Source organism: Astatotilapia calliptera, unplaced genomic scaffold, assembly GCF_900246225.1.
Source record: "Astatotilapia calliptera unplaced genomic scaffold, fAstCal1.2 U_scaffold_2, whole genome shotgun sequence".
Classification (NCBI taxonomy): domain Eukaryota; kingdom Metazoa; phylum Chordata; class Actinopteri; order Cichliformes; family Cichlidae; genus Astatotilapia; species Astatotilapia calliptera.
Window position 1 is genome coordinate 1,043,318 of NW_020535729.1, and position 25,000 is coordinate 1,068,317.

The window sequence follows — 25,000 nt, forward strand, 5'->3', positions numbered from 1 at the left end:
TCAGGCATCATATCGGCTAAGATGAACAGGCACATGGGTCAATACATGAGCGGGACACAGAAAGGAATTGGCAAGAATACCAGAGGCGCAAAACACCAGCTACTGGTAGACAGAACAGTCAGCCGAGACTGCAAGACCAGACTGACCAACCTGTGCACTGCCTGGATTGATTACAAGAAGGCCTATGACTCAATGCCCCACAGCTGGATACTGGAATGCCTAGAATTGTACAAGATCAATGGGACCTTGAGAGCCTTCATCAGGAACTCAATGGGGATGTGGCGTACAACACTAGAGGGCAACTCCAAGCCCATAGCACAAGTCACCATGAAGTGTGGGATCTACCAAGGAGATGCTCTGTCCCCACTGCTGTTCTGCATAGGCCTGAACCCCCTCAGTGAGATCATTAACAAGACTGGCTACGGATACCGACTACGGAACGGAGCAGTTGTCAGCCACCTCCTGTACATGGATGACATCAAGCTGTATGCCAAGAGTGAACGAGACATCGATTCACTGATCCACACTACCAGGCTATACAGCAATGACATTGGAATGTCGTTCGGACTGGAGAAGTGTAGTCGGATGGTAACAAAGAGAGGGAAGGTAGTCAGAACTGAGGGGATTGAACTACCAGAAGGCAACATTGCAGACATAGAGGACAGTTACAAGTACTTGGGGATCCCACAGGCGAATGGGAACCATGAAGAGGCCGCTAGAAAAGCTGCTACCACCAAGTACCTGCAGAGGGTCAGGCAAGTCCTGAGGAGTCAGCTGAACGATAAGAACAAGATCCGGGCCATCAACACGTACGCCCTGCCCGTGATCAGGTACCCTGCTGGGGTAATAGGCTGGCCAAAGGAGGAGATAGAAGCCACTGACATAAAGACAAGAAAGCTCCTTACCATGCATGGAGGGTTTCACCCCAAGTCAAGCACCCTGAGGCTGTACGCTAAGCGGAAGGAAGGGGGCCGGGGACTGGTGAGTGTCAGCACCACAGTCCAGGATGAGACAACGAACATCCAAGAATACATTGGGAAGATGGCCCCAACTGACCGAGTGCTCAGTGAATACCTCAGGCAGCAGAAACCCAAGAAAGAGGAGGGAGACGAGGAACCATCATGGAAGGACAGGCCCCTGCACGGTATGTACCACCGGCAGATAGAGGAGGTGGCTGATATCCAGAAATCCTACCAGTGGCTGGACAAAGCTGGACTGAAAGACAGCACAGAGGCACTAATCATGGCAGCACAAGAACAAGCTCTGAGTACAAGATCCATAGAGGCTGGGGTCTATCACACCAGGCAAGACCCCAGGTGCAGGCTGTGTAAAGATGCCCCAGAGACAATCCAGCACATTACAGCAGGGTGCAAGATGCTAGCAGGCAAGGCATACATGGAACGCCATAACCAAGTGGCCGGCATAGTGTACAGGAACATCTGTGCCGAGTATAACCTGGAAGTCCCGAGGTCAAAATGGGAGATGCCCCCAAGGGTGGTGGAGAATGACCGAGCTAAGATCCTGTGGGACTTCCAGATACAGACGAACAAAATGGTGGTGGCTAACCAACCGGACATAGTGGTGGTAGACAAACAGAAGAAGACGGCCGTAGTGATCGATGTAGCGGTTCCGAATGACAGCAATATCAGGAAGAAGGAACACGAGAAGCTGGAGAAATACCAAGGGCTCAGAGAAGAGCTCGAGAGGATGTGGAGGGTGAAGGTAACGGTGGTCCTCGTGGTAATCGGAGCACTAGGTGCGGTGACTCCCAAGCTAGGCGAGTGGCTCCAGCAGATCCCGGGAATAACATCGGAGATCTCTGTCCAGAAGAGCGCAGTCCTGGGAACAGCTAAGATACTGCGCAGGACCCTCAAGCTCCCAGGCCTCTGGTAGAGGACCCGAGCTTGAAGGATAAACCGCCCGCAGGGGCGTGCTGGGTGTTTTTATATATATATATCTATATATATATAGATATATATAGATATGTCTGCAATTGCTCATGTCTGCAATCATGTGAGCTGAGGATGAAACATGAGAAGAAGAAATGATGTGTGAGTCAGAGTCCAGAAAGTCTGTCCTCAGTGGCAGCCAGGAAAACAAGACAAACAAAGGACCAAACCTCTGACTTTGAGCAGCAGTGATTTTGTTCTAAGGATGTTTCCACTCCTCCAAACTTCACATATGAAATCATCGCTGTCCCAGTCTGTGGGGTGTTTCAGGGTGAGACTGAGGTCTCCAGTTCTCAGCAGGTCTTCATTCATCTTCGTTCGGTCTCTGTAAACCTGGTGCTGTTCTTCAGGCTGATCAGAGCCGTTCTTATACACATGGACCGTTCTGGATCTCCCATCCTTCCACTCCACTTTAGCGTCTTCAGGCAGGTTTTCTGTGGATTTGAAGGGCAGCTGGACAGACTCCACCCCTGAATCCACCTCCACTTGACAGACTGACAGGACAACAAACACAACATTAGAAATGCTGATTAGATGAGAGATGATCCACTGTTATTCACTTTTATGAATACAGATGTGGAATAAAGCAGTTATTAGCACAAAGCGGAGCTGCTCAAGAACATTCATTCAGACAGAGAGAGAGGAGACATCTTACAGACATCACATGTACAAGGATCTACAGGAAGCTCTTTTCTTTCTTTGGACGCTAAACAGAATAAACTTCATACTGACTCTGCAGATCATGAAATGAAGCTCATGTGTGAGTTCAATAAAGGACATCTGTATTTACTCATCTGTCTGCTTTCCAGGTGTTTGGCTGCTTGTTACTTAACTTCCACTTTCCCATACCACCAAACTCAAAACTGGCATCATTATTCTAGTCCAATTATCTCACTGCCCACACTCTTCAGGCCAACCAGCCTCCTCTGTGTGACATAAATCTCACAGCTCATCTTTAGTTCTCCTTTGCAGACTCCTTTATGCAACCCACCTCCTCCCCATCCCAACCTCGGCTCAGTGCTCCATCCATGCCTTATCTTCACCACCATCAGTATCTAGACTGCAGAGGTCCTGTTTCTATTCTATTATATTCTGTTATTCTATACTGATGTAACAGGCAATTGGTGTCTAACCACTGAATAGCATAACCAAATTTTATATATCAATACATCTGGAAATTGTCTGGACCACAGACCTCTGGATGAAAACTTCTTCTTTTTTACATTTACTCTTGTCTCAGGCTGATGTGCTGACTTATTCTGACTATGAAGAAATGCACATGTACTGTAAGGAAGTTAGTTAAACTCTGAAATGTGACACAGTTGCTGACAGATTTACATCTTCTGAAATTAACTTCTCTCAGTAACTGTTGTGTAAAGTGGGATAAATGTATGGAATAAATCAGTGATTAGAAACAGGCATTTACGGATTAATGGACATGACTGAACAGCCATCAAGCAGTAGCTGTTTAAGAGAGGCAGGTGGGTCATTACTCCACCTAAACCTGAATCTCTGTCTCCACCATCATTTTCCCACTTTGGAAATTTGCCCTTAAAGTGTTCATTGCTTTACAACATCACTGCCTGCATTAAGTAACATGCAAGAAAACAGTGGACCTTAAAAGCTGCTGCTAGCTGCTGCTTTCACACGTTAATGAGTGAAAATAACAGGCAGCAGGTCAAAGGTCATCACAATGAGGAAGGCCTTTACTTCATTTCCATGAACTGTGTGTTTTCTCTCCTTTAACCTTTGACCTCCCCTGCTGAAGAGAACTTTTCTTCTTCTTCTATTTGATAGAAGAATCAAACAGTGATGTCACAATAATCCATCAGTCTGCTTTGGCCCTGCTCTTTTAAACTTACTGCACTACACTCTTTATGGAAAGACATCATTTCCTGTGTGCATTTCAAAGTACAAGCACTCTAACATGTCAGTGGACACAAACACTTGATTTCTGAGGGTCCGCGTGGTCACAGTGACATAAATTAAGTATTTTTGTATTTTTGTATTTCCTTCATATATCTGTACCTGAGCTGAGGTGACGCAAAAATTTCCCCATTGTGGGATCAATAAAGTCTTATCTTATCTTATCTTAAATGTCATCAGACGGGGAGTGTGAGGGGCTGTGCGGACATCCACTTTTCCCTTTTTTGTTACCGGGCAGATTTCAAGCGGATTTCAAAGAGGTCTAACAGGAAGGACTCCTCAGCCGTGGGTCTCTAGCTGTCTGTGTCCACAGCAGAGTAGAATCAATGCTTTAAAGAGGCTTTTATTGTGAAACACTGAACTTGTTTCAATGAGATTTACATTTCAGGGAGTTTTCCTAGAAAAAGACCGATTGATTCTGTTTATGTGGATGTAGCATTTTTTGGTGGGAGAAACATTTCGTCACTCATCCAAGTGACTTCTTCAGTCTCAGCTGACTGTAGGTTTCCCCAACCTTATAAACAGGGCATTTGCATAATGACTGAAACCAGCCCACTGAAGGAACAATGGGCTGGGAGGTCAATTCCTTGATCATTAATATTCAAATTCTCATGACCATTGATCAAACACCACTGATCAATGGCCATGAGTACCATTTGCAGAAAGTTGGTGAATGGCTGCAATCACAGTAAGATGGCAAAGAATGTACCCTTAGTCCTCAATTCAGAGATGGTCTTTCACTGAGATAGTCAGCCTGTTAGTTTCCTGCTGCCTCCATCACTCACACTGATTCACTCTCAATCACACTACATGACCTTTGACCTGTATCTACAGCACTAACCTCTGACTTTTAGCTCCACATTTTTCTTCAGCAGGATGTTTCCCTCCCTGCTGTAGACGGTGCAGGTGTAGGACCTATTGTCTCCATCTGTGGGGTGTTTCAGGGTCAGACTGAGGTCTCCAGTTTTCAGCAGGTCTTCATTCATCTTCGTTCGGTTTTTGTAAGCCTGGTGTTGTTCTTCAGGCTGCTCAGAGCCGTTCTGATGGACATAGATCATCCTGCTGCCTTTGTCCTTCCACTCCACTTTAGCATCTTCAGGCAAGTGAAGTGTGGTTTTGAAGGGCAGCTGGACAGACTCCACCCCTGAATCCACCTCCACCTGGGGGACTGAGAGGACAACAAAGCACAACATGAGCTTGGATGGAGACATTTGTGTTGACTCTAACAGGCTGAATGCAGAGCAACAAACTGTTTGAACTGATCCAACTTTATTAACACAGACAAAGATTTGTGCATCAGCTGCTGTTTGCAGCTATAGATATAATCCAGCTGATGTGGAGAACTACATGTGACACTGTGATGCAGCCATGAATCTGACTGATTTCTTTCCATTTTCAAAGGTTGATGCATCAGTTAAAGTCCTTAAAAAGCTCAGAAATAAAGAGAAAGGTTGGTTACAGCAAAGAGAGGCACTGGCAGCATTTAAGACACAATTTGAATAATTTTTTTTATACAGCGCCAAACCACAACAACAGTCGCCTCAAGACGCTTTATATTGTAAGCTGGACCCTACAATAATACACACAGTGTGAGCTCCAACAATCATATGACCCCCTATGAGCAAGCACTTTGGTGACAGCGGGAAGGAAAAACTTGCTTTTAACAGGAAGAAACCTCCAACAGAACCAGGCTCAGGGAGGGGCGGGGCCATCTGCTGCGACCGGTTGGGGCGAGAGATGGGAGACAGTATTAAAAGACATGCTGTGGAAGAGAGATGATTCACTGCAGAGAGGTCTATTAACAAATAGTGAGTTGCCCCTCTGTTGGTCTTCCATGGTCTCTTGTGTTCTGGGGGCCTCTGGATGTCTGGAGTCTTGATCTCCTCCATACCTGCTTCATGCCCTGGAGGACGGGGCAGTGGTCCCCCCACACCCTCTAGCACAGGGGTGTCGCACTCCAGGCCTCGAGAGTCGGTGTCCTGCAGGGTTTAGATCTCACCCTTGGTCAACACACCTGAATCAAATGATTAGTTCATTACCAGGCTTCTGGAGAACTTCAAGACATGCTGAGGAGGTCATTTAGCCATTTGAATTAGCTGTGTTGGATCAAGGACACATCTAAAACCTGCAGGGCACCGGCCCTCAAGGCCTGGAGTTCGACACCTGTGCTCTAGCAGATCATTACATGAAGGAACCTTTTAAAAACAAACACGCTCATGCTCACAGGTGTACACACGGGTGATCACACACACACACACACACACAAACTACACCCTTTTTGGCTCCTACCTTAAAGCACACTGTGCGCTGTTGATATTACGTGCTGCACAATAATGTTTAATATTTAGTATTTACTGTTATATTCATATAGATCATCACGATGTTGTTGTTTATTACATTGCTCTCTTTTTTTGCTTGTTTTCTCTTTTTTCTTTCTCAACAGGTGATCCAGGTGATCGATATATGTATTTTTTGTCTGTTTGTTTTGTTGTTTTTTGTTTTGCCTTTCATCACGTTCATGTCTGTCCCGTGTAGCAAGTGAAAATAAAATAAAATAAAAAATAAAAGCAAAGGTGAATCAAATAGACCAATACGGCAAGGCCGGTTGGTTCATTTGGTAAAGTAAATCTGTTGGGCATCTTTCTTTGCCTTTAGACAATAATTCTGATGGCAAAAGCACCAAATGGGACAGGCTGAAGAAAAGCAAAACACAATAAAAAAACAAAAAAAGCAAATAGTGAGTGAGAAAGGTGACTGGAGAAGAAAAACTCAATGCATCATGGGAATCCCCCGGCTGCATACGTCTATTGCAGCATAACTAAGGGAGGATTCAGGGTCACCTGGTCCAGCCCTAACTATATGCTTTAGCAAAAAGGAAAGTTTTAAGCCTAATCTTGAAAGTAGAGATAGTGTCTGTCTCCTGAATCCAAACTGGACATATGAGACATATCTGGTTCCACAGAAGAGGGGCCTGAAAACTGAAGGCTCTCCCTCCCATTCTACTTTTAAATACTCTAGGAACAACAAGTAGGCCTGCAGAGCGAGAGTGAAGATAAAGATAAGATAAAGAAGAACTTTATTGTCATTGTAGTTATACAACGAAATTTGTTTGGTAGCGCACAAAGGCCAGCAGCAATAAAACAAGAAGCAGCATGGTAATAAATAACTGTAGTAAAAGTATACGATATAAAGTAAAAGGAAGGCACTTAGCACAGTAAATAACAAAGAAAATATAATAGTATTTACAATATGATAGTTTGAGCGCAAACACTATAACATAATATAACAGTATTTACAGTGTGGTAATTTAGTGCAAACATTAATGCCCAGTAAATGACTTTGTACATATGCAGCAGACATGATATGGGGTAAAGGAGAGAGAGGGAGAGTTAGCTAATGGGGTGATATGGTACTATAAGGTCATTAACCCTTTCACGCATAGTGGTCACTACAGTGGACAGCTATTCACAGGCTGTTTTCTTGTATTTGTGTCAATGTTGATGTTATACTTGCACATAAACCACTACATTGGACACTGATGTGTCACTCCATATTCAATTCATAAGTCAAAACATATGTTGTCCACCAAAGTGGACATGTAAATTGTGCCTAAAGAAGAATAAAAATACTTAAGAAAAAAAATCCTGATTGAGGTTGTCATAATTCATATATGAAGGGTTAAATACCTTTGTTCCCCTTTTGTTAAAACATAGAAAAATGCACCACACAAAAATACTGCAAAAGGAAAAGTTTGCCTTATATGCATATAGTGTATTATTGTTGAAGACAATAATACACTGCCTATTATACACAATAATACACAGTAAGACAGGCGTGGATAACAGCACTGACTGGGAGGGGCTGTGAACAGATGACATACTTCAGTTCAACATATAAGACTTTAAGAATGCACAAGCATCTATCTAAAATCTATTTATTTAATCGATCATCTGTGATATTATTATGCGCAATTATAATGTAATGTTCATCTCCCTTAAAAAAAACAGGCAGCCTTAAAGTATGAAATATTCACATACAAACATATTTGTCTATTGTGTCAGTGGCTGATAGTGCCTCAGTGTGAGCTTGAAGCTATTTATAATGTTTAAGTTGTTTAACGTGTAGGCGCTCACAATAAACAGATTTGGAATGAAAGTCTGGGAACTTCAGTAGCACAAAATTCTATTCTTTGTGCACATATGCATCAGGCATTTACCATTATTTCCCCCTAAGGTGTTGTCAAAGGTTCCAAGTTAATAGTTGAAAAAGCCGCAGCAATACACAAAAATATAAAGGTCAAGGTCAAGGTCAAATTTATTTATATAGCACATTTCAAACAGCCGATGCTGCACAAAGTGCTTAACAATATAAAAATGGTATTAACAAGCAACAATGTAATACAATAATAACAATAAAAAACAATAATAGGACAGTAAAAGAATTAAAACAATAACTAAACTGATTCAAATAAGATCAAAATGCTTGGGTCATAGTGTGTTAAAAGCCAGGGCATAGAAATGTGTCTTTAGTAAAGATTTAAATTGCTCAAGTATTTGTGCAGATCTAATATTTAAGGGGAGACTATTCCAAAGTCTGGGACCTGCCACAGAGAAGGATCTATCACCACGGGATTTGAGGTTAGTCCGTGGGATGGACAACATTAGTTTTGAGCTAGACCTCGTGGTTTTTCCTGGAGCATAGGCAGAGAGGAGCTCAGACAGGTAAGGAGGGGCTCGGGTATTGAGTGACTTAAAAACAAAAAGTAGAAGTTTAAATTGGATCCTGTAGGAGACAGGAAGCCAGTGTAAAGAAGCTAAAACTGGGGTTATATGCTCTCTCCATTTGGTACCAGTTAGTTATAAACCAGTTCTAGACCATATTCTACTTGGTGACAACTTCACTTTGAGCCTGTAATCAGAATGCCTTAAGTTGGCTAGTTAAGTACCTGGCTAACATTGCTGTTATGCCATAACTAACTGCTATAATAGCGCTGTATTGCATCACACTCAGTGCATTTCAAAAATTTATCCCGCGAGTTTGCTAGCTAGCAAAATAATAATTTTAAAATTAGAATATGTAAAGTACATATACTCTAAAATTATTTACTAGGGCTTACTCAAAGTCCCCCACTGTGAAAAGGTGAAAATTCTTTTTGCAGACTTTTCAGGTGGATTTGGTCGTTGTCTTATCCATAAGTCTGATCTCTGACTTTTGACCTGTATCTACAGCACTGACCTCTGACAATGAGCAGCACTTCTTTTTTCATCAGAATCTCCCCCCTGTTGTTGTAGACGGTGCAGGTGTAGGTGTCTGTGTCTGTGGGGGGTTTCAGGATCAGACTGAGGTCTCCAGGTTCCAGTAAGTTTCTCTTCATCTTTGTTCGCCCTCTGTAAAAATTATGCTGTTCCTCAAGCTGGTCAGAGCCGTTCTGATACACGTGGACCTTCCTGTTGTTTTTGTTCTTCCACTCCACTTTAGCATCTTTAGGCAGGTTAACTGTGGTTTTGCAGGGCAGCTGGACAGACTCCACCCCTGAATCCACCTCCACCTTATAATCTGAGAGGGCAACAAAGCAGAACATGAGCTGTAGTGAACGTTACTAATCATCATCTTCTGACACAGAAATTATTTCTGTCCTCAACCTCAATACGGCATTTGAAAAAAATGATCACAGCATTTTCTAACTAGAACACACTTTGGGTATTATGGTAATTCCACTGCTGTGGGTTTAATCATGTGTGTTTGATAGGCTCTAATTTTTTAACGTAAATGAACAGTCTTCTGCAACTAAATCACACAGTTACACAGGGTTCTATGCTGGGACTTTTTACTGTATAGATACTTTCCTGAGGAAACATTATTTGAAAACACTGCACCTCCACCTTATAATCTGAGAGGGTTAGTGGACATGGACTGTGCTAATATAATATTAGCGAGTGACTTTAACTGTGTTTTATGCCCCAAAATGGATAAACTTCCCCCACAATCTACTTTGACAAAAAATTCCAAAGCCCTTTGGCAAATTGTAAATGAGCTCGACCTTGTGGACGTCTGGCGACACTATAATCCACTACCTAAGGAGTACACTTTCTACTCTAACCCTCACTTGTCAGCATCTCGTATAGATTATATTTTTATGTCCAAGTGTATCAGTCAGTTAGTTCAGCAGGTAAATATTGGTCATATAGGTCTCTCTGACCAGGCTCCTGAGGTCCTAACCGTTCAACCCATGAGACATATTGAGCCTCCATGTCTTGGAAGATGAGCACACTGTCTCTTTTGGATGAGAAATTTATACATTTCATAACAGAGCAAACAACAGTATTCTTAGAAATAAATGATAAAGAGGAGATAGACACGAGAACTTTATGGGATAGTTACAGTATAAGGCTTACATGAGAGGGATGATTATTTCATACACAAGTCATGAAAGAAAACAACGATTAACAAGGCAGTTAGAGATCGAGAATAATATAAAAAAAGCTGGAGAAACAATATTATGTAACAAAATCAGCTGAAACATTAAGTGAGCTTAATATTGCCAGGACATCTTTGCGTAATTTGATAATGTGAAAGACTGAAAGAGATGTTTGTGCCAGACAACGGCTTTTTGAATCAGCTAATAAGCCTAAACGCTTTCTGGCTCGTCTTGCAAGGAATCAAGTTCTTTTATCACAGCTATTGTGGATGTGAATGGTGAAAGGCAAGTAGCAAACCGTCAGATTAATGAGTGCTTTAGAGAACTCTATACAAATTTATACCAGTCTGAGATGGACCTAACAAGGCTTAACTCAGGCTTTTTCCTAAACGACTTAGTATTCCCTCAGCTCTCTGAAGATCAGGTTAGCCTGCTGGAGTGTCCATGAGTCACCCACACATTGATGGAGGTGGATAAAGCTATATCTGCACTCCAGTCAGGGAAATGTCCTGGGGCAGATGGCTTCCCAGTAGAATTTTTTAATGTAATGAAAATGAAGTTAAATAGTTTATTATTAAGGGTTTTTGATAAAGCATTCGAAGAATCGAAACTCCCAGAATCTATGTACCAGGCTAATATAACATTGATAGCTAGAAAAGATCTGGAGTCATGCTCATCTTACAGGCCTATTAGCCTTCTTGGTGTTGATAATAAGATACTTTCAAAGATACTGGCTCTTAGGCTAGAAAAGGTAATGTGCTCTATTGTGCATGCTGATCAGACAGGCTTTATTAAGGGGAGGAAGATTTGGGTTTGGGAAAAAGTTTCTGGGGTGGATCAAAATTATATACAAATCACCAACAGCATCTGTGTTAACTAAAGGCTTGTTATCCTCCCCAATTACATCGAGCAGAGGTACAGCACAAGGTAGCCCATTGTCACCACTATTATTTGCTTTGGCCATCGAGCCTTTGGCCATTAGACAAAATCCAAGTGTTCCTGGAGTTAAAATTGGGGATAGACAACAAAATATTCTGCTCTATGCAGACGGTATCCTTCTGACACTGACTGACCCTGCTAACTCTCTACCTGTTCTTACTAGGTGTATCAAGGACTTTGGTCTTATATCTGGATACAAGGTAAATTTGATGAATCTGTTACAATAACTCTGTGTAGTGGAGGGGACTTTAAACCTTTATATGTTAAACCTTTACACTGGGCACCATCAGGTTTTGTATAGTTGGGAGTTAAAGTTACACCAAATGTTGGTCACTTACATAGAGAAAATATTAATGGAATGGTTCAAGATCTTCGAGAGATGCTGAGAAGATGGAAGTCACTTCCGATATCATTTTTGGGAAGAATAAATTTCATTAAGATGGTAATCTTACCGAAAATATTATATCCCACAGGCATGTTTTTGGCCATTTTGAAATCAGAAGATATTAAAGTAATTAATAAGGCTATGGTGGATTTCATTAGAGCAGGAAGACAACCCAAAATTAAATTGGACACACAATTAGTGTCATGGTAGGCTGTGTGGCAGGCGGGCAAGCAGGAGTGGTGGATCCAAAATGCAGGACTCAGACACAGAAGTTCAACTTAAAGCGCAGCTTTATTGCTGGAAAACCTCTTACTAACTAAACTCACCAAAAGACAAACAAAAACGCTGGTGGACTAAAACACTGAAGCAGAAATACTGAACTGGAACTAGAGCTGGAGCTGGAAACAAAACACACAGCTTGTTGAGGGTACGACGCAACACTGACACAGAGAAACACAGGGTCTAAATACACTGGGAAGTAACGAGGAGAATGAGACACAGAAGGAGAGCACAGCTGGGGGAAATTAGAACTGACGAGACAAGCAAAGCAGGACACATTCACATAAGTCACGGACCTTCAAAGTAAAACAGGAAGGATCACACAGAGATGCGAACTTAACACAGTGGAGACAGCAACTAAGAAACACAGAGACATAAACCATAAGGCAGAGGACTCTAAGAACCGAGAGACACAGACTTACACAGAACAGAGGGGACACAGAGAAACATGAAGGGCAAGGGATCGAAACTAGAAACCATAGAAACTCACATCAAGTACAATAATACAAAACCCACAAAGAACTAAAACGCTGGGTCAGGAGACCCAGGACCCTGACAATTAGCCTGCCATCACCAGTGTGTGAATGTGTGTGTGAATGGGTGGATGACTGTAGTGTAAAGTGCTTTGGAGTCCATGGGGACTAAGTAAAGCGCTATACAAATACAGGCCATTTACCATTTTACAGTTACCAAAAGATCTGGGCGGGCGGGGAGTGCCAAATATAGAAAATTATGTTCTCTCAATACAAGCGAGGATTCTTTCTTCCTGGATACGTGAACGTTCTGATCTGCCAAGGCTAAATATTGAGGAAGTATTATGTAAACCATCCTCACCTGTTAACTTTCTAGGGAAATGACTTACCTCAGGTAATAAAGTATAACCCACTGATATATAATGCTATGTGGACATGGGGAAAACTGAGAAAACTTTTAAACAGCAGCCTTCCGTTTAATATTTTGTCAAAATTTATAAATAATCCAGACCTTCTGCCGCAAAACATAAGGTCAAGCTTTGTGGGATGGCATAAAGTAGGTGTGAAGAGGTTTTATGACCTCTTTAAACATGGTGAGTTTAAATCATTTGAATCCTTGAAGTCCCAGTATTCTATGTCAAAGACTGAGTTTTATAAGTATTTGCAATTCAGAAATTATGTGTCAAAAAATGCTAAATGATTACAAATCTCAACAGCCTCTTTTCTGTTGGAGATTTCTTCTGGATAAAGGGGAGCATAAACATTTTGTATCAAAGTTTTATTCAGAGATTTATGCCCTAATTGTGCACAAATTAGCATGGTTGAGAAAATCTTGGGGGACGCTGCTTAAATGTGAAATAGATATACAGGTATGGGACAAAATCCTGCTCCTTCCATCCAAAATCTCTGTTTGTAACCGATTTAAAGAACTGCAGTACAAAATCCTGCACAATGTGTATATTTCTCTGTATATTTATAGTAAGTATAATATGGGAACATCTCCAAATTGTCTCAAGTGTAAGGCCAGAGTGGGCACTAGATTGCTTGTGGGAATGTGCTATTATTCAGTCATTTTGGAAAAAGGTCTGCGCCAATATTAGCACAGCCATTGGTCATCAGGCGACAGAAAACCCATTAATGTGTTCATTGGGATATATTCCTGTCTCACTGGTACAACATGAGCATGTAATTCAGTCACTGTTAATGTTGGCCAGGAAAAGCATCATGTTGAGATGGGTGGGGGCTGAGCCTCCCTCCATTTCTCTATGGAAGTCGCTCATCATTGATGTCATGACTCTGATCAGGCTGGGACATTATATTGATGGTAGATCCTGAATTATTGTGGACAAATGGAAGAAACCACTGGAAGCACTGGGAGTAACCTGTAAACTGGATTCTAATGGACAACAATTCTGGACATAAATAATCACAAGTTCTCTGTGGACTCTGGAGAATGTGTAATACTCTAGGGCTGTGCAGTGTTACTGTTTTGGATGTGAACCAGTCTTGTATTTGTTGGGGGAAAAAAAGTTAAATAAAAGTCTTAAAAAAAGAAAACACGGCATACTTTTTCATTTCAGACGATACAAAGATTTTTTTTCATGTATAATGAAAGATGACAATTAAACTGTAGCCACGCCTTAATGACATAGGCCTAAATGAACTTTAATTTCCTTTTCCCAAATTTATATAAAACAAAGGTTAATGTGCCCTAAAAATCTAAAAAACACAACAAAACATGGTGTCTCAATAGATGGTGACGTTGAATGCATTACCTCGGCCTCCAGTAACACTCTGAAGAACCTTGGAGTCGTCTTTTTAACCAGGATATGACCTTTCTGACACATTTTTGCTGTTAAAAAGATCATCTGATTGTTGGGGTTTCTTCCAAATTATTGTACGGTTTTAAGTACAATAAAGCATTCTGAGGTCAGCCAGAGGCTGACTTCATCCCTTATGACGTACCTACTTTTAAAATAAACATTTACTCAGTTGTAGTCACAGAGAAATGGCACATTCTTGAAAAATACTTTGACTTGGATGGTTCGCTATAGAATATTTTCTCAGTATCACTGTTGGCTCTTTGCCTTATAATACAAAAAAACATTAATGCCACTGTTTTGATTTGGGACTACATAAAAATGAATTGAATTTCATATTTTTTGAACATTCAATGTAAACCTTGTCACCAAATAAAACATAACAAAAGTTGAGTGTATGAGGTGATGTTAACAAAAGTTAAGTTTTGAAAATGTAAAATAACTGGATAAAACTTTACAGGCAGTTTGACAATTCAGACATTTCTGAATAGTTTTCTGGGTTGTTACTTGCTAAGACCCCGGTTTGAATTATGAGCATGGCCTTCATTTTTTTGTTAGATTCAATTTAATATTTGAAATTATTCTTTAGATTTATTTAAATTTTTACAAATTTTAAAAGTCTTCAGCATCTTATAATTTCTCTATATTGTTTATTTCAGAGGCCAGACTTTTATCTAGTTTCTCTTCTTTTAAGTGCTCTGCTGTCTTTATGAAGGTGTTTCAAAGTTGTTCCTTGGAGAATGTTTTTCAAGCTAAATTAAAGCGTTAGACCAGTGTTAACTTACCTCTGCCAGTCCTTGATATCTATTATTGAGTGATTTGTATATATTGTGCTTTTTCTTAAATCTGTAAATCTGTAACATATTGTTTAGTCTAGTTAATAGTCTGTTACTGTTACTGGATTGTGGCAACTGTAACCCACATAATTTAGGGATTAATAAAGTACGCTGATTCTGATTGAGCATGATAGATGTGCGTGGGTGTGTAACTCTTATCAGCTTTTTTGAGCTATGTTTCATGGGGGCTGGCCTGGGTCTTTGGAAATGGGAACAACAAACAACTTGTTTTTAATTGTGTCGTTCTGGGTTTTTTTTTTTTTTTTTTTGTCTTTCATGTAGTAGATGTTTTATATATTTTTGTTAAAAAAGTGTGTCAGCATGTTCTGTCAGGTCATTTCACCAAGTAGAAATTTCTACTTGGTATATTTTGTATATATTTGTTAAGTTACACTTAAGTTTGAGATGTACAGAGCAAGTAAGGAAAGCTAAACAAAAATACAGGGGTTCACAGTCGTCAGTTTACTGCATTTTAAAACAATGCAATCCATGCATTATTAGTAAAATTACTGTTAAGACATTTATTTAATACATTTTAGCAAATTGTGCTATTAAAGTTTTTATTTATTTATTCATCTTCAGGATTCAGACGATTCTTCCCCATAAATTTTGCATATGATGATGATATGATGCATATGATGAACGCTTATCTCCAAAGCCGAGGTCAGACGGCAGGTCTGGGCCCAGCGCATGCTGGAGAACTGGATATGCTGTCTACACTGGCTTACTCTCACCCTACTCACCCTGTTGTTTGTCATGTGCTTTTGTGCTGAGGTGTTTTTTTCTGTTCTCAAACTGTTCTCCCATCAGGAGCTCAGTCTGGGTGGAGCTTATTTCTCCCCCTCTTACCTCATGTTGTGTATTTTCGCTGTTTTTCTTTTCAGCCTACCTCTCTGACCTGTCTCCCCGATGTGATGTTGTGTAAGTATGTTTGGTTGGACGGTTCCTTTGTGAGTGCGCATGCGCCAACCAGCATGCTGCCTGCTGTAACCCATAATTTCCTTCGGGATCAATAAAGTATTTCTGATTCTGATCATAACTAAATACATACATACTGGAGGTTGGGCTCTTATTTGGGGTACATGTACCAGTTGTTGGATTTGGAGTGGGTTTTTGAAACAGAGTATAAAAATAAACCACAATAGTATTATACTGTACTAAGATTACATGGCAGACAACTTGAGTAAGCAGGCAGGACTGTGATTTTTACTCCCATTACTGTTAATTTATTGGGGAAAAAATTGCCATGCCATGCTTTCATGTTCATGAAACATTATTTATCAATAACCGTAGAATGCAAACATCACATTTTGCTTTCTGCTTGTCCAGTGTGCATAACCCCTGTTGTTACATTTATAGAGCTCATGAATGAACTTTAATTAGCACTGCTCTCCCTAGTGGATGCACACGAGATTACCACTGGTTTTCATAAATGCTGTTAACATTCATGGTAACATTGTTCACATAACAAGTGGAGGATGTCATTAGAGTTAGGTCAGCCAGAAATCAGTCAGGAATCCACCAGTTATCTGTGATGGTCCTGTCAAGAATGAGGCAGCCAGTGAAAGATGCTGTATCTGTATCTGCAGCATTACTATGATGACAACCACACACTCTGGGTAGTACTGGATTGCAATGTAAAACCAGTCAATCCGATTAATGGACAAGTAACTAATGGAAAAGGGGCTAGTCTCAGTCAGATTGTGTCTCAGTTTGTTCCTGATGTGTTCCTGACTCATTCTTTGGTAACTAGTCTGCAGCGTCCTGTAAAGCGCTGCAGACATGTTGGATGAAGAGCAGAAGAACAGACAGACTGAGCCTCCACAGTCGGCCATGTCTCACACACATCAGCACAGAAATCATGAAGATCTCATGTGTCTGCTCTGAACAGTCAAGGAGCCACCAGATGACTCCTGCTAACCAGTGGTATTATGGGTAGTGTAGTAGGAGACACTCACCTGACATGAAATAGTGCCGGAAATAAAAAAGAAGACCTCCAGAAACCACAAGAAGAACCAGGAGAACCAGGAGAACCAGGAGAGCTGTGGCCCAGGATGGAAACTGTTCTGTAGAGAAACATAAAGAAAATAGCAACATGACCTTTGACCTACAGCTGCATTCCTGATCTCTAACTCTATCCTCTAATCATATAAAAATATTCTCTGACTCTTTTTGTTTTGAATGGCAGCTAAACTGTACTCTATGAACTATTGCTATGGTTACCAACAATTGAGAGATCATAATAAATGTTTTGGGGGTCAAATCATTAAAATCTCTGGTTACAATAAGAAACGCTGATTCTGACACATTTCTTAAAACAAAACAAATAAACCCTTAACAGTTTCATGTAACTGCTGACCAATGGAAAAAGTTAAAAATATATTAGAAATGTATTCACAGACGTGTGTGTCAATACTAAGGTGTTCTAACTTTCTTATAAAGCAACAAACTATTTCTCCAGGCTAAATGATGATCTTCTAATATTGTGATATGCCATTTCCTCTCCAGCTTATCAGTTATCTGCTTTAAGCTACGTGTTTGAGAATCATACAATAACAAAGCGTCAACTCAGTTCTTATGAAGGTAACACCAGGATCCTGTTTTCGCTTCTCAACAAACGTCTTCAACGCCCTGAGGTTAATCCACCACACTTCTATTCATCTGAAACCCTTAACTCATTGATGCTGTTCTTCACCACGTACATTAATAACATTCATCAGCAACTCAGTTCGAATGTTGTGTCTATCCCCTCTTCAGAACCTTTTCTCCACATCTCATCTTTATCCTCTGCCTACAGCACTTGTGAAATATTGGCTCTCTTCCTTACTTCCACTCATCTCTGCCATCATTCACTCTTCACTCACCACAAGAGAAGAACAACAATCATCTCAAGGCGCTTAATATTAAAAGGTAAAGACCCTCCAGCAGAATCAGGCTCTCAGAGTGGTGTAAAAATAGATGGGCGAAGAATAAACACCAAAGAAAAACCCTTCCAACTCAATCTCTCCACCTACCCAGTTATTTTTGTCTTTGCTTTTTTTTGCCTTACATTTGACCAATTATTCCCTTTAGTTTGACCTCTGACCTTTGTCCATAGTACTGACTTTTGACCTGTAAGCAAGTATTTGGGTTTGTTGCTGACCTTTGACCTGCAGCTGTACATTTTTCAGTCTCCTTTCTTCTCTTCCATCACCGATGGAGCAGGTGTAGTTGCCGCTGTCAGTCAGTTGTGGTTTTCTCAGAGTGAGGCCGAAGTTTTTGTTAGTCAGAGCATCATCCATCATAACTGTGCGCCCGCTGTAACGTTGGTTTTGTTCTCCAAGATCATCTCTTCCTTTTCGTAGTAGGTGAACAGATTTGTTATGAAGATCTTCGTGAGTCCACATCACTGTGGGGTCATCCTCAGGTATTAAACCTGAGAACTTACAGGGCAGTAGGACAGACTCTGCCCCCTCATTTACCTCCACCACCACAGACAGGGCATGCTGGGAAACTGAGGACAGGAACAGAAACACAAATGAACTCCATGCTGTGCAGGAAGCAGAGAGACCAGCATGAGCAAGACCTCACAAGGCTTGAAGAAGTCTGTAGGATGTAATCCACCAAAGCAAAACATGGTCTGTTATTCATTTCAGGAGAGTAAAATCATTTAATGTATTTAATTATAAATGATTTTTGCTAAGTCTACAGTTAATGTTGGAATATACACCTCTTCCTGGTCTTTATTTTACAGTCCTGATCCAAAGTTTAAGACCACTTCAAAAATGGCAAAAAATCGTATTTTTCATGTTTGGATCTTAACAAGGTTCCAAGTTGAGCTTCAACATGCAACAAGAAGAAATGGGAGTGAGACAAAACATTTTTTGAGCATTTAATTTATTGAAAACAACGCTTAAAGTGAAACAGGCTGTTTAACAGCTGATCAATAGTTTAGGCCCACATGCCTTTAAGAGGCCAAATCTGGGAAAAAATGTGGATTCGCTGTCATTTTCTGTCCGGTAATCTCACTGTCATGATGCTCTGATGGCAAAGGCAAAAAAACCTTTCCCTTTTTGAATGTGGTCAGTTTGTTGAATTGCATAAGAAGTGAGAAAATAATTTAGGGCAAGAAATCATCCCAGGCTACTCATGATTGGCAAAGGCAGGTCATGTGGAGAGAAGTACACCCAAGCGCAGATAAACAGAACAAAAAAACTGCACAAAAAAGCTACTAAAACAACATGGAAGGGGAAACTAAGAAAAACTAACTAAACAGGGGAAAGCTAAACACGAGAAAACCACAATAGAGGAAATTGGAGCAACCTGGGGACTTGGAACCACGAGGAATCAAATATTGGCCGACAACCCAACGAGGAACAAAGGAAACACCCACAATATATACACAGAGGGCTACGAGGTGTGGTGGAAGATTTCTTTTCTGATGTATTAATCACATATTTTAATCATATCACTTTAGTAAAGCAAGATCACTCCTGTCACCACTTGTATGTATGCACGTATAATGTTATCACAAGTGGGTTTATTGCACTTTCACAGAGGGCCCATTGTAAAGTTCAAGAGATCCATCCATAGAGCGGGAGGGGGTCAAGGATGAGCTGGACTGGATATATGATGTTCTTTCTTTGAGAGTGTTTGGGAAGGTATAAAAGAGTTTCAGGCGGTGTCAATATTCAGACAACCATTTTGGTGTTTGACCTGAATGTTTTCTCCACTGCTGTGTTTTTCTTTTTTTAGTAAACCTCACTTCAAAAGAGATGCTCATCTGGTGGTTGCAATTTTATTTAAGATTTTCCACAACAGAGGGAATACACAACAGGAGGGAGACATAGCTGAACATAATCTGACATGATGAACCAAAGGAAGCAAACCTCAAAACACTGAACGTGGGATGCAAGACTGTCTAAATAAAAGAGGAAACAAGAGGCATTTACAAAGACGCAGACTTCACACTGTGATGTGGAGACATGACTGACTAGGGAAACTGATGCAACATGAGAATAACTAAACGTGGGACAGAAAACTAGAAACTAGGAACTATAAATATAACACAAGCAGAAATCAATAAAGAGAACCAAACCTATGAAACACTTAACAGCACAGGAACAAAACCTAAGGAGGAGGAATTACCAAAATATATCCAGAAACGAATGAAACGAAGCATATTAGTAATCAAAAAACACAAACATGGAGTCACCAGACTCCGGACCTTGGCAAAAACACTAATTATGTAGATTAGGACGGTCACAATATCAGATTACCACATGCCCAAATTATCATGATCACAAGAATTCCTGACAATGTTCTTATCTCAATGTCTGTGCAGAAACAGAAAGAAAATATTAGTCAAATTAAATGTTAAATGTCTTTTCAGCCACTTGCTCTTTCTCAAGTGGATAAACCTGTTTCTGTTTTCTGCTGTACTCATGATCTTTCCCCAACACGCACACACACACACACGCACGCACGCACACACACACACACACACACACACACACGCACACACACACACACACACACGCACGCACGCACGCACGCACGCACACACACACACACACACACACACACACACGCACGCACGCACACACACACACACACACACACACACACACACACACACACACACACACACACACACACACACACACACACGTCCCCCTCTTCCCCTCTACTTGACTGACTGTGATGCATCTGCACAAAACAAAACTTTGTAGAATTGCTTAAAACTAAATAATTTAACCAATAAACAGTTAACAGACTCTAATCCAGTAACTGACTCTTACTCAGGTATCCATGAAACATATTTCCATGGCTGCTGTAAACATTTCCTGCCTGAAATAGGCAGTTTACTCACTTCAAGACTGTTAAATATATTTGGAGTTTCTTACCGAGGAGCAGGAACGGCAGCAAGTTTTTCATCATCCTTCAAAGAAGGACAGCAAACACAGAGTCCTGATCACTCCGCTCATAACTGAGTGAATCCACATCTCAAAACTCTGCCATTCCTGCCTCACTGCTAACGAACAGAGAGGATTTCCTGCTGGGCTGTGATCCAGTAAACTGGTTCAACATGCTCAGAGGCTGAACTTGAAGTTGATAAACCCTCCAGGGCGTGGGTGCATGATTCACCGTGGAAAGAGCAGAGCCTCCATTTGGTTTGAGTTTATTGAAAGAACCACATAAGTTTGAAATAATGCCACATATTTGAACTGGATCAATAACAGATAAGAAAGGTTATCAGAACACCATCAGCATCTGAATCCCAACATTAAGGTGGAGGTGAAAGAAACCCTGCTTGTCTCCAGGTGCAGCTGAGTTTGAGAGAAGTGCTCAGGGACCGTCTACAAAGTGCAACACCACAAAAACATGTTGCTGCTTCACTGATATACAGTGGTGTTTCTCCCAGATCACTTTATACTGCACGGCCATCTGGTCCTATCAATCATTCTGCCATAATAAATAAAAATGTGAATTTTTAAACTGTCTTGATGCATGCTCAAACAAACAAGCTTTATTATTTGTCATATACAGTATCATACAGAGAACGATGTGTAGTGAAATGTTCTTGTGTGTGTGCTGCAGACAAAGCCACGCCATTCCAGGGTTTTTTGGTTAGCATGAGGGGTGAAGCCAGGATCATTACTGGATACTGGGTGGGAATCAAACTTGCAACTCCTGCTTCAAAGATGTGTAGTTTTACCACTGCACTACCCAGCTACTCAGTCATCAAGGTAAGGTTTATTTGGAGATAGACTTAAACCAATCAAAAGGAAACATTTGAAAGAATCCAAACTAAAGTGAAAGAAGAAAATCCTCTGAGGAAACTCACTGAAACTGAAGTGAAGCCAAAGAAAAAGTCCAAATGAAATCCAAATAAAAGTCAGTAGAAAATACAAAGTAGAATAAGTCTGTGAAGGTTCTCAGTCATCCAGGCCATCGTAGTCAAAGGAGCTTGCAAAGAAAAGCGTCTGGACTTCTTTAAGTTGCTTGAAGACGTTTCACCTCTCATCCGAGAAGCTTTTTCAGTTCTAAGGTCAAATGGTGGAGAGTCCCAGATTTAAGCCTAGTGGGAGTAACCCCCCACAGAGGGACAAAAGGACCCCCTGATGATCCTCTAATCGCCTGAGACAAGGTGTGAAACTGGGTGTGGGTCCCAATCAGCCAGAGTTTCGGGTGAGTTCATTGTGAAACCTGGCCCCACCTTATCATGCGAATTCCGTAAACCCCCGCCTCTGTGGCGGGGGTTTACGGCACCAACTCTCTGCCATCTATAATCCAGTTTTGAGATCCCTTCCCAGACGCCTTAATGCCCACTCACATCCTGGGCCATCTGATCTCAGGAATTCGCATGATAAGGTGGGGCCAGGTTTCACAATGAACCCACCCGAAACTCTGGCTGATTGGAGCCCACACCCAGTTTCACACCTTGTCTCAGGCGATTAGAGGATCATCAGGGGGTCCTTTTGTCCCTCTGTGGGGGGAAACTCCCACTAGGTTTATATCTGGGACTCTCCACCATTTGACCTTAGAACTGAAGAAGCTTCTCGGATGAGAGGTGAAACGTCTTCAAGTAACTTAAAGAAGTCCAGACGCTTTTCTTTGCAAGCTCCTTTGACAAAGTAGAATAAGTGAGCTTTGGATGCTGCTCTGGGACTTTGTTTAAAGAGGTTCAGTGTGGACTTGAACTCACTGATCCTCCAAACATCAAATGAGTGAACATCAGGAACACATCTGCACTCTGGTTCCATTTATGTGAGAAAGAGTCTGAAGGTGTTTGTGCTCCTTCACAGCTCCGTCTCAGGAGCTTCATCCACCTCAAACAGCAGGAACAACACTTGGTGAGGACACCAGCCACAGACTGAACGACTATAGACCAGTTGCACTCACTCCAATCATTGTGAAGTTCTTTGAGAGAGTGGTGCTGGCCTACATCCAGAGCAACATCACAGACACTCTGGACCCCCTGCAGTATGCCTACCAGTCCAATAAGTCCACGTCAGACATCATCGCTGCTGCCCTTCACTATTCACTCTCCCACTCGGAAAACAAAGACAAAGAAAACAATACTGTCATCCCACACAAACTCACTCACAAGCTGGCGACACTCGGCCTGCACCCCACCCTATGTGACTGGCTACAGGACTTTTTGACTGGCAGGCCTCAGTCTGTCAGGATCGGCAACAGGACTTCAGCCAGCATTATTACAAACACTGGTGTCCAACAAGGTTGCATCCTCTACACCGTGTGCACCCACAACTGTTTCACCTCCAACAAAGACAACATCATTTTGAAGTTCGCAGACGACACTGCTGTGATTGGTCGCATCACTGGAGGAGACGAAGCGGCTTATAGGAGAGAGGAGGCCGGTCTGGTGTCATGGTGTTAGGACAACAACCTCACCCTCAACACTGACAAGACAAAGGAGACGATACTGGACATGAGGGAGAAGAGGAGGCCTCACCCACCGCTGTCTATCCAGGGCCTAGAAGTGGAGAGGGTGAGCAGCTTTAGGTACCTGGGCGTCTACATCGCTAAGGACCTCACCCTCGAGACGAAGGTTTAGAAGTGTGAAATCCAGAACATCCAGACTCACTAACTCCTTCTTCCCCACTGCTATCAGACTCTTGAACAGCTGACCCATTCTGAACAGTAATAATAATTTTTTTTGCACATCAGGTCAACTTACATATTAAGCCAGCATATTAAGCTACAGGTCTTTTGCACACATCTGTTTCAAATCTCCATATTTTGTCTCCTTTTCTGTCTTCAGCTATTTATTTGTACTATTTGTATTTATATGTTCTATTTCTAGTGTATATATTAATCGGCATCTGTGGGCGGACAGCAAAGAAAGAATTTCATTGCACAAAGAAGTGCCTTTTCTCTTGTGACACATAACAATAAACACTTTGAATCTTGAAGCACGGAGACATCTTTGTGCTCGATATCACAAACACTCTTTGCAGCATCTCTGCACCATCAACACAACAGCAGCACATGTAAAACATTCATATTACATTATATCAGCCAAGGTTGTGACCTACACCCGTTTTCTCTGACTCTCCACCATTTGACCCTAGAACTGCAGAAGCTTCTTGGATGAGAGGTGAAACGTCTTTAAGCGACTTAAGGAAGTCCAGGTGCTTTTTTCTTTCCATGCTCCTTAGACAGATAGTGAGACTCCTTCTGCTTATCAGGGATAATCTCTAGGTGACCGCTAAGCAGAAAACAAGGTCTTTCTTTCTCTGTGTGTATATAAGATGCCAGGGCGGCGGCTGTTGGGCAGAGATCATCCTAGTGTTTGGCTGGGATATTTCTCTCCACATTGTTTTGTGTTTATTAAACCCACTTCAAATAATGCTCACGAAGGTTGTGTTGTAGGTTATTGTTAAAATGTCCATAAACAAAGCATTTAAATGGCATTTCAATTCAAAGCAGAGAAACAAAAATAATATTTCTGGCCAAAATCAGGCAGACTTAAAACTAGAGTGCTATTTTAAGTGCTTTAAGTACATTTTAAAAATGATACTGCCTTTAAATAATAATGATTAAATTTGAACATAAATTGGAGCTTTTCTTCTTACAAAATAACACAGAAACATAAAAGGTTGTTTGACCAACTTCACCTTTAAGTGAGTAACCTTAGCCAACATTATTTTGTACATTAGGCTAAAACAGTGTGATCATTGAACATTTTAGTGCAAAAAATAACAAACCCATCGGACTCACAATACTTCATCTGAGATTATTGCAGCTCCTATGTGTGCATCAGCATAATCGGTATACCAGGACATCTAGCATTGTCAAAAGTTCCCTTTTGCTTGGAATGCAAAGTGTCATTAAATGCGTTTTCTTTTACGTGTTATATTTTTCAAATGAATTAATCATAATTACCGCTTTAAATTCCCACTCCTAATTATATTATATTATATTATATTATATTATATTATATTATATTAGAAGCTGAATCACAGAAAC

General features: G+C 41.1%; 1 protein-coding gene across 1 annotated transcript in view; it reads right to left on the reverse strand.

Moving 5' to 3' along the window:
• Window positions 1-21,032, reverse strand: part of LOC113017743 (uncharacterized) — a 22,951-nt gene extending 1,919 nt beyond the window's left edge. The window contains exons 1-7 of the mRNA XM_026160852.1: window positions 20,911-21,032; window positions 18,168-18,518; window positions 16,984-17,091; window positions 9,752-9,765; window positions 9,111-9,417; window positions 4,717-5,043; window positions 2,120-2,443 (exon numbers count right to left, since the gene is read on the reverse strand). Coding sequence (XP_026016637.1) covers window positions 2,120-2,443; window positions 4,717-5,043; window positions 9,111-9,417; window positions 9,752-9,765; window positions 16,984-17,091; window positions 18,168-18,518; window positions 20,911-20,944 — 1,465 coding nt within the window. The 5' untranslated portion in view covers window positions 20,945-21,032. The remainder of the gene's footprint in view (window positions 1-2,119; window positions 2,444-4,716; window positions 5,044-9,110; window positions 9,418-9,751; window positions 9,766-16,983; window positions 17,092-18,167; window positions 18,519-20,910) is intronic.
• Between the last annotated feature and the right edge of the window lie 3,968 nt (window positions 21,033-25,000).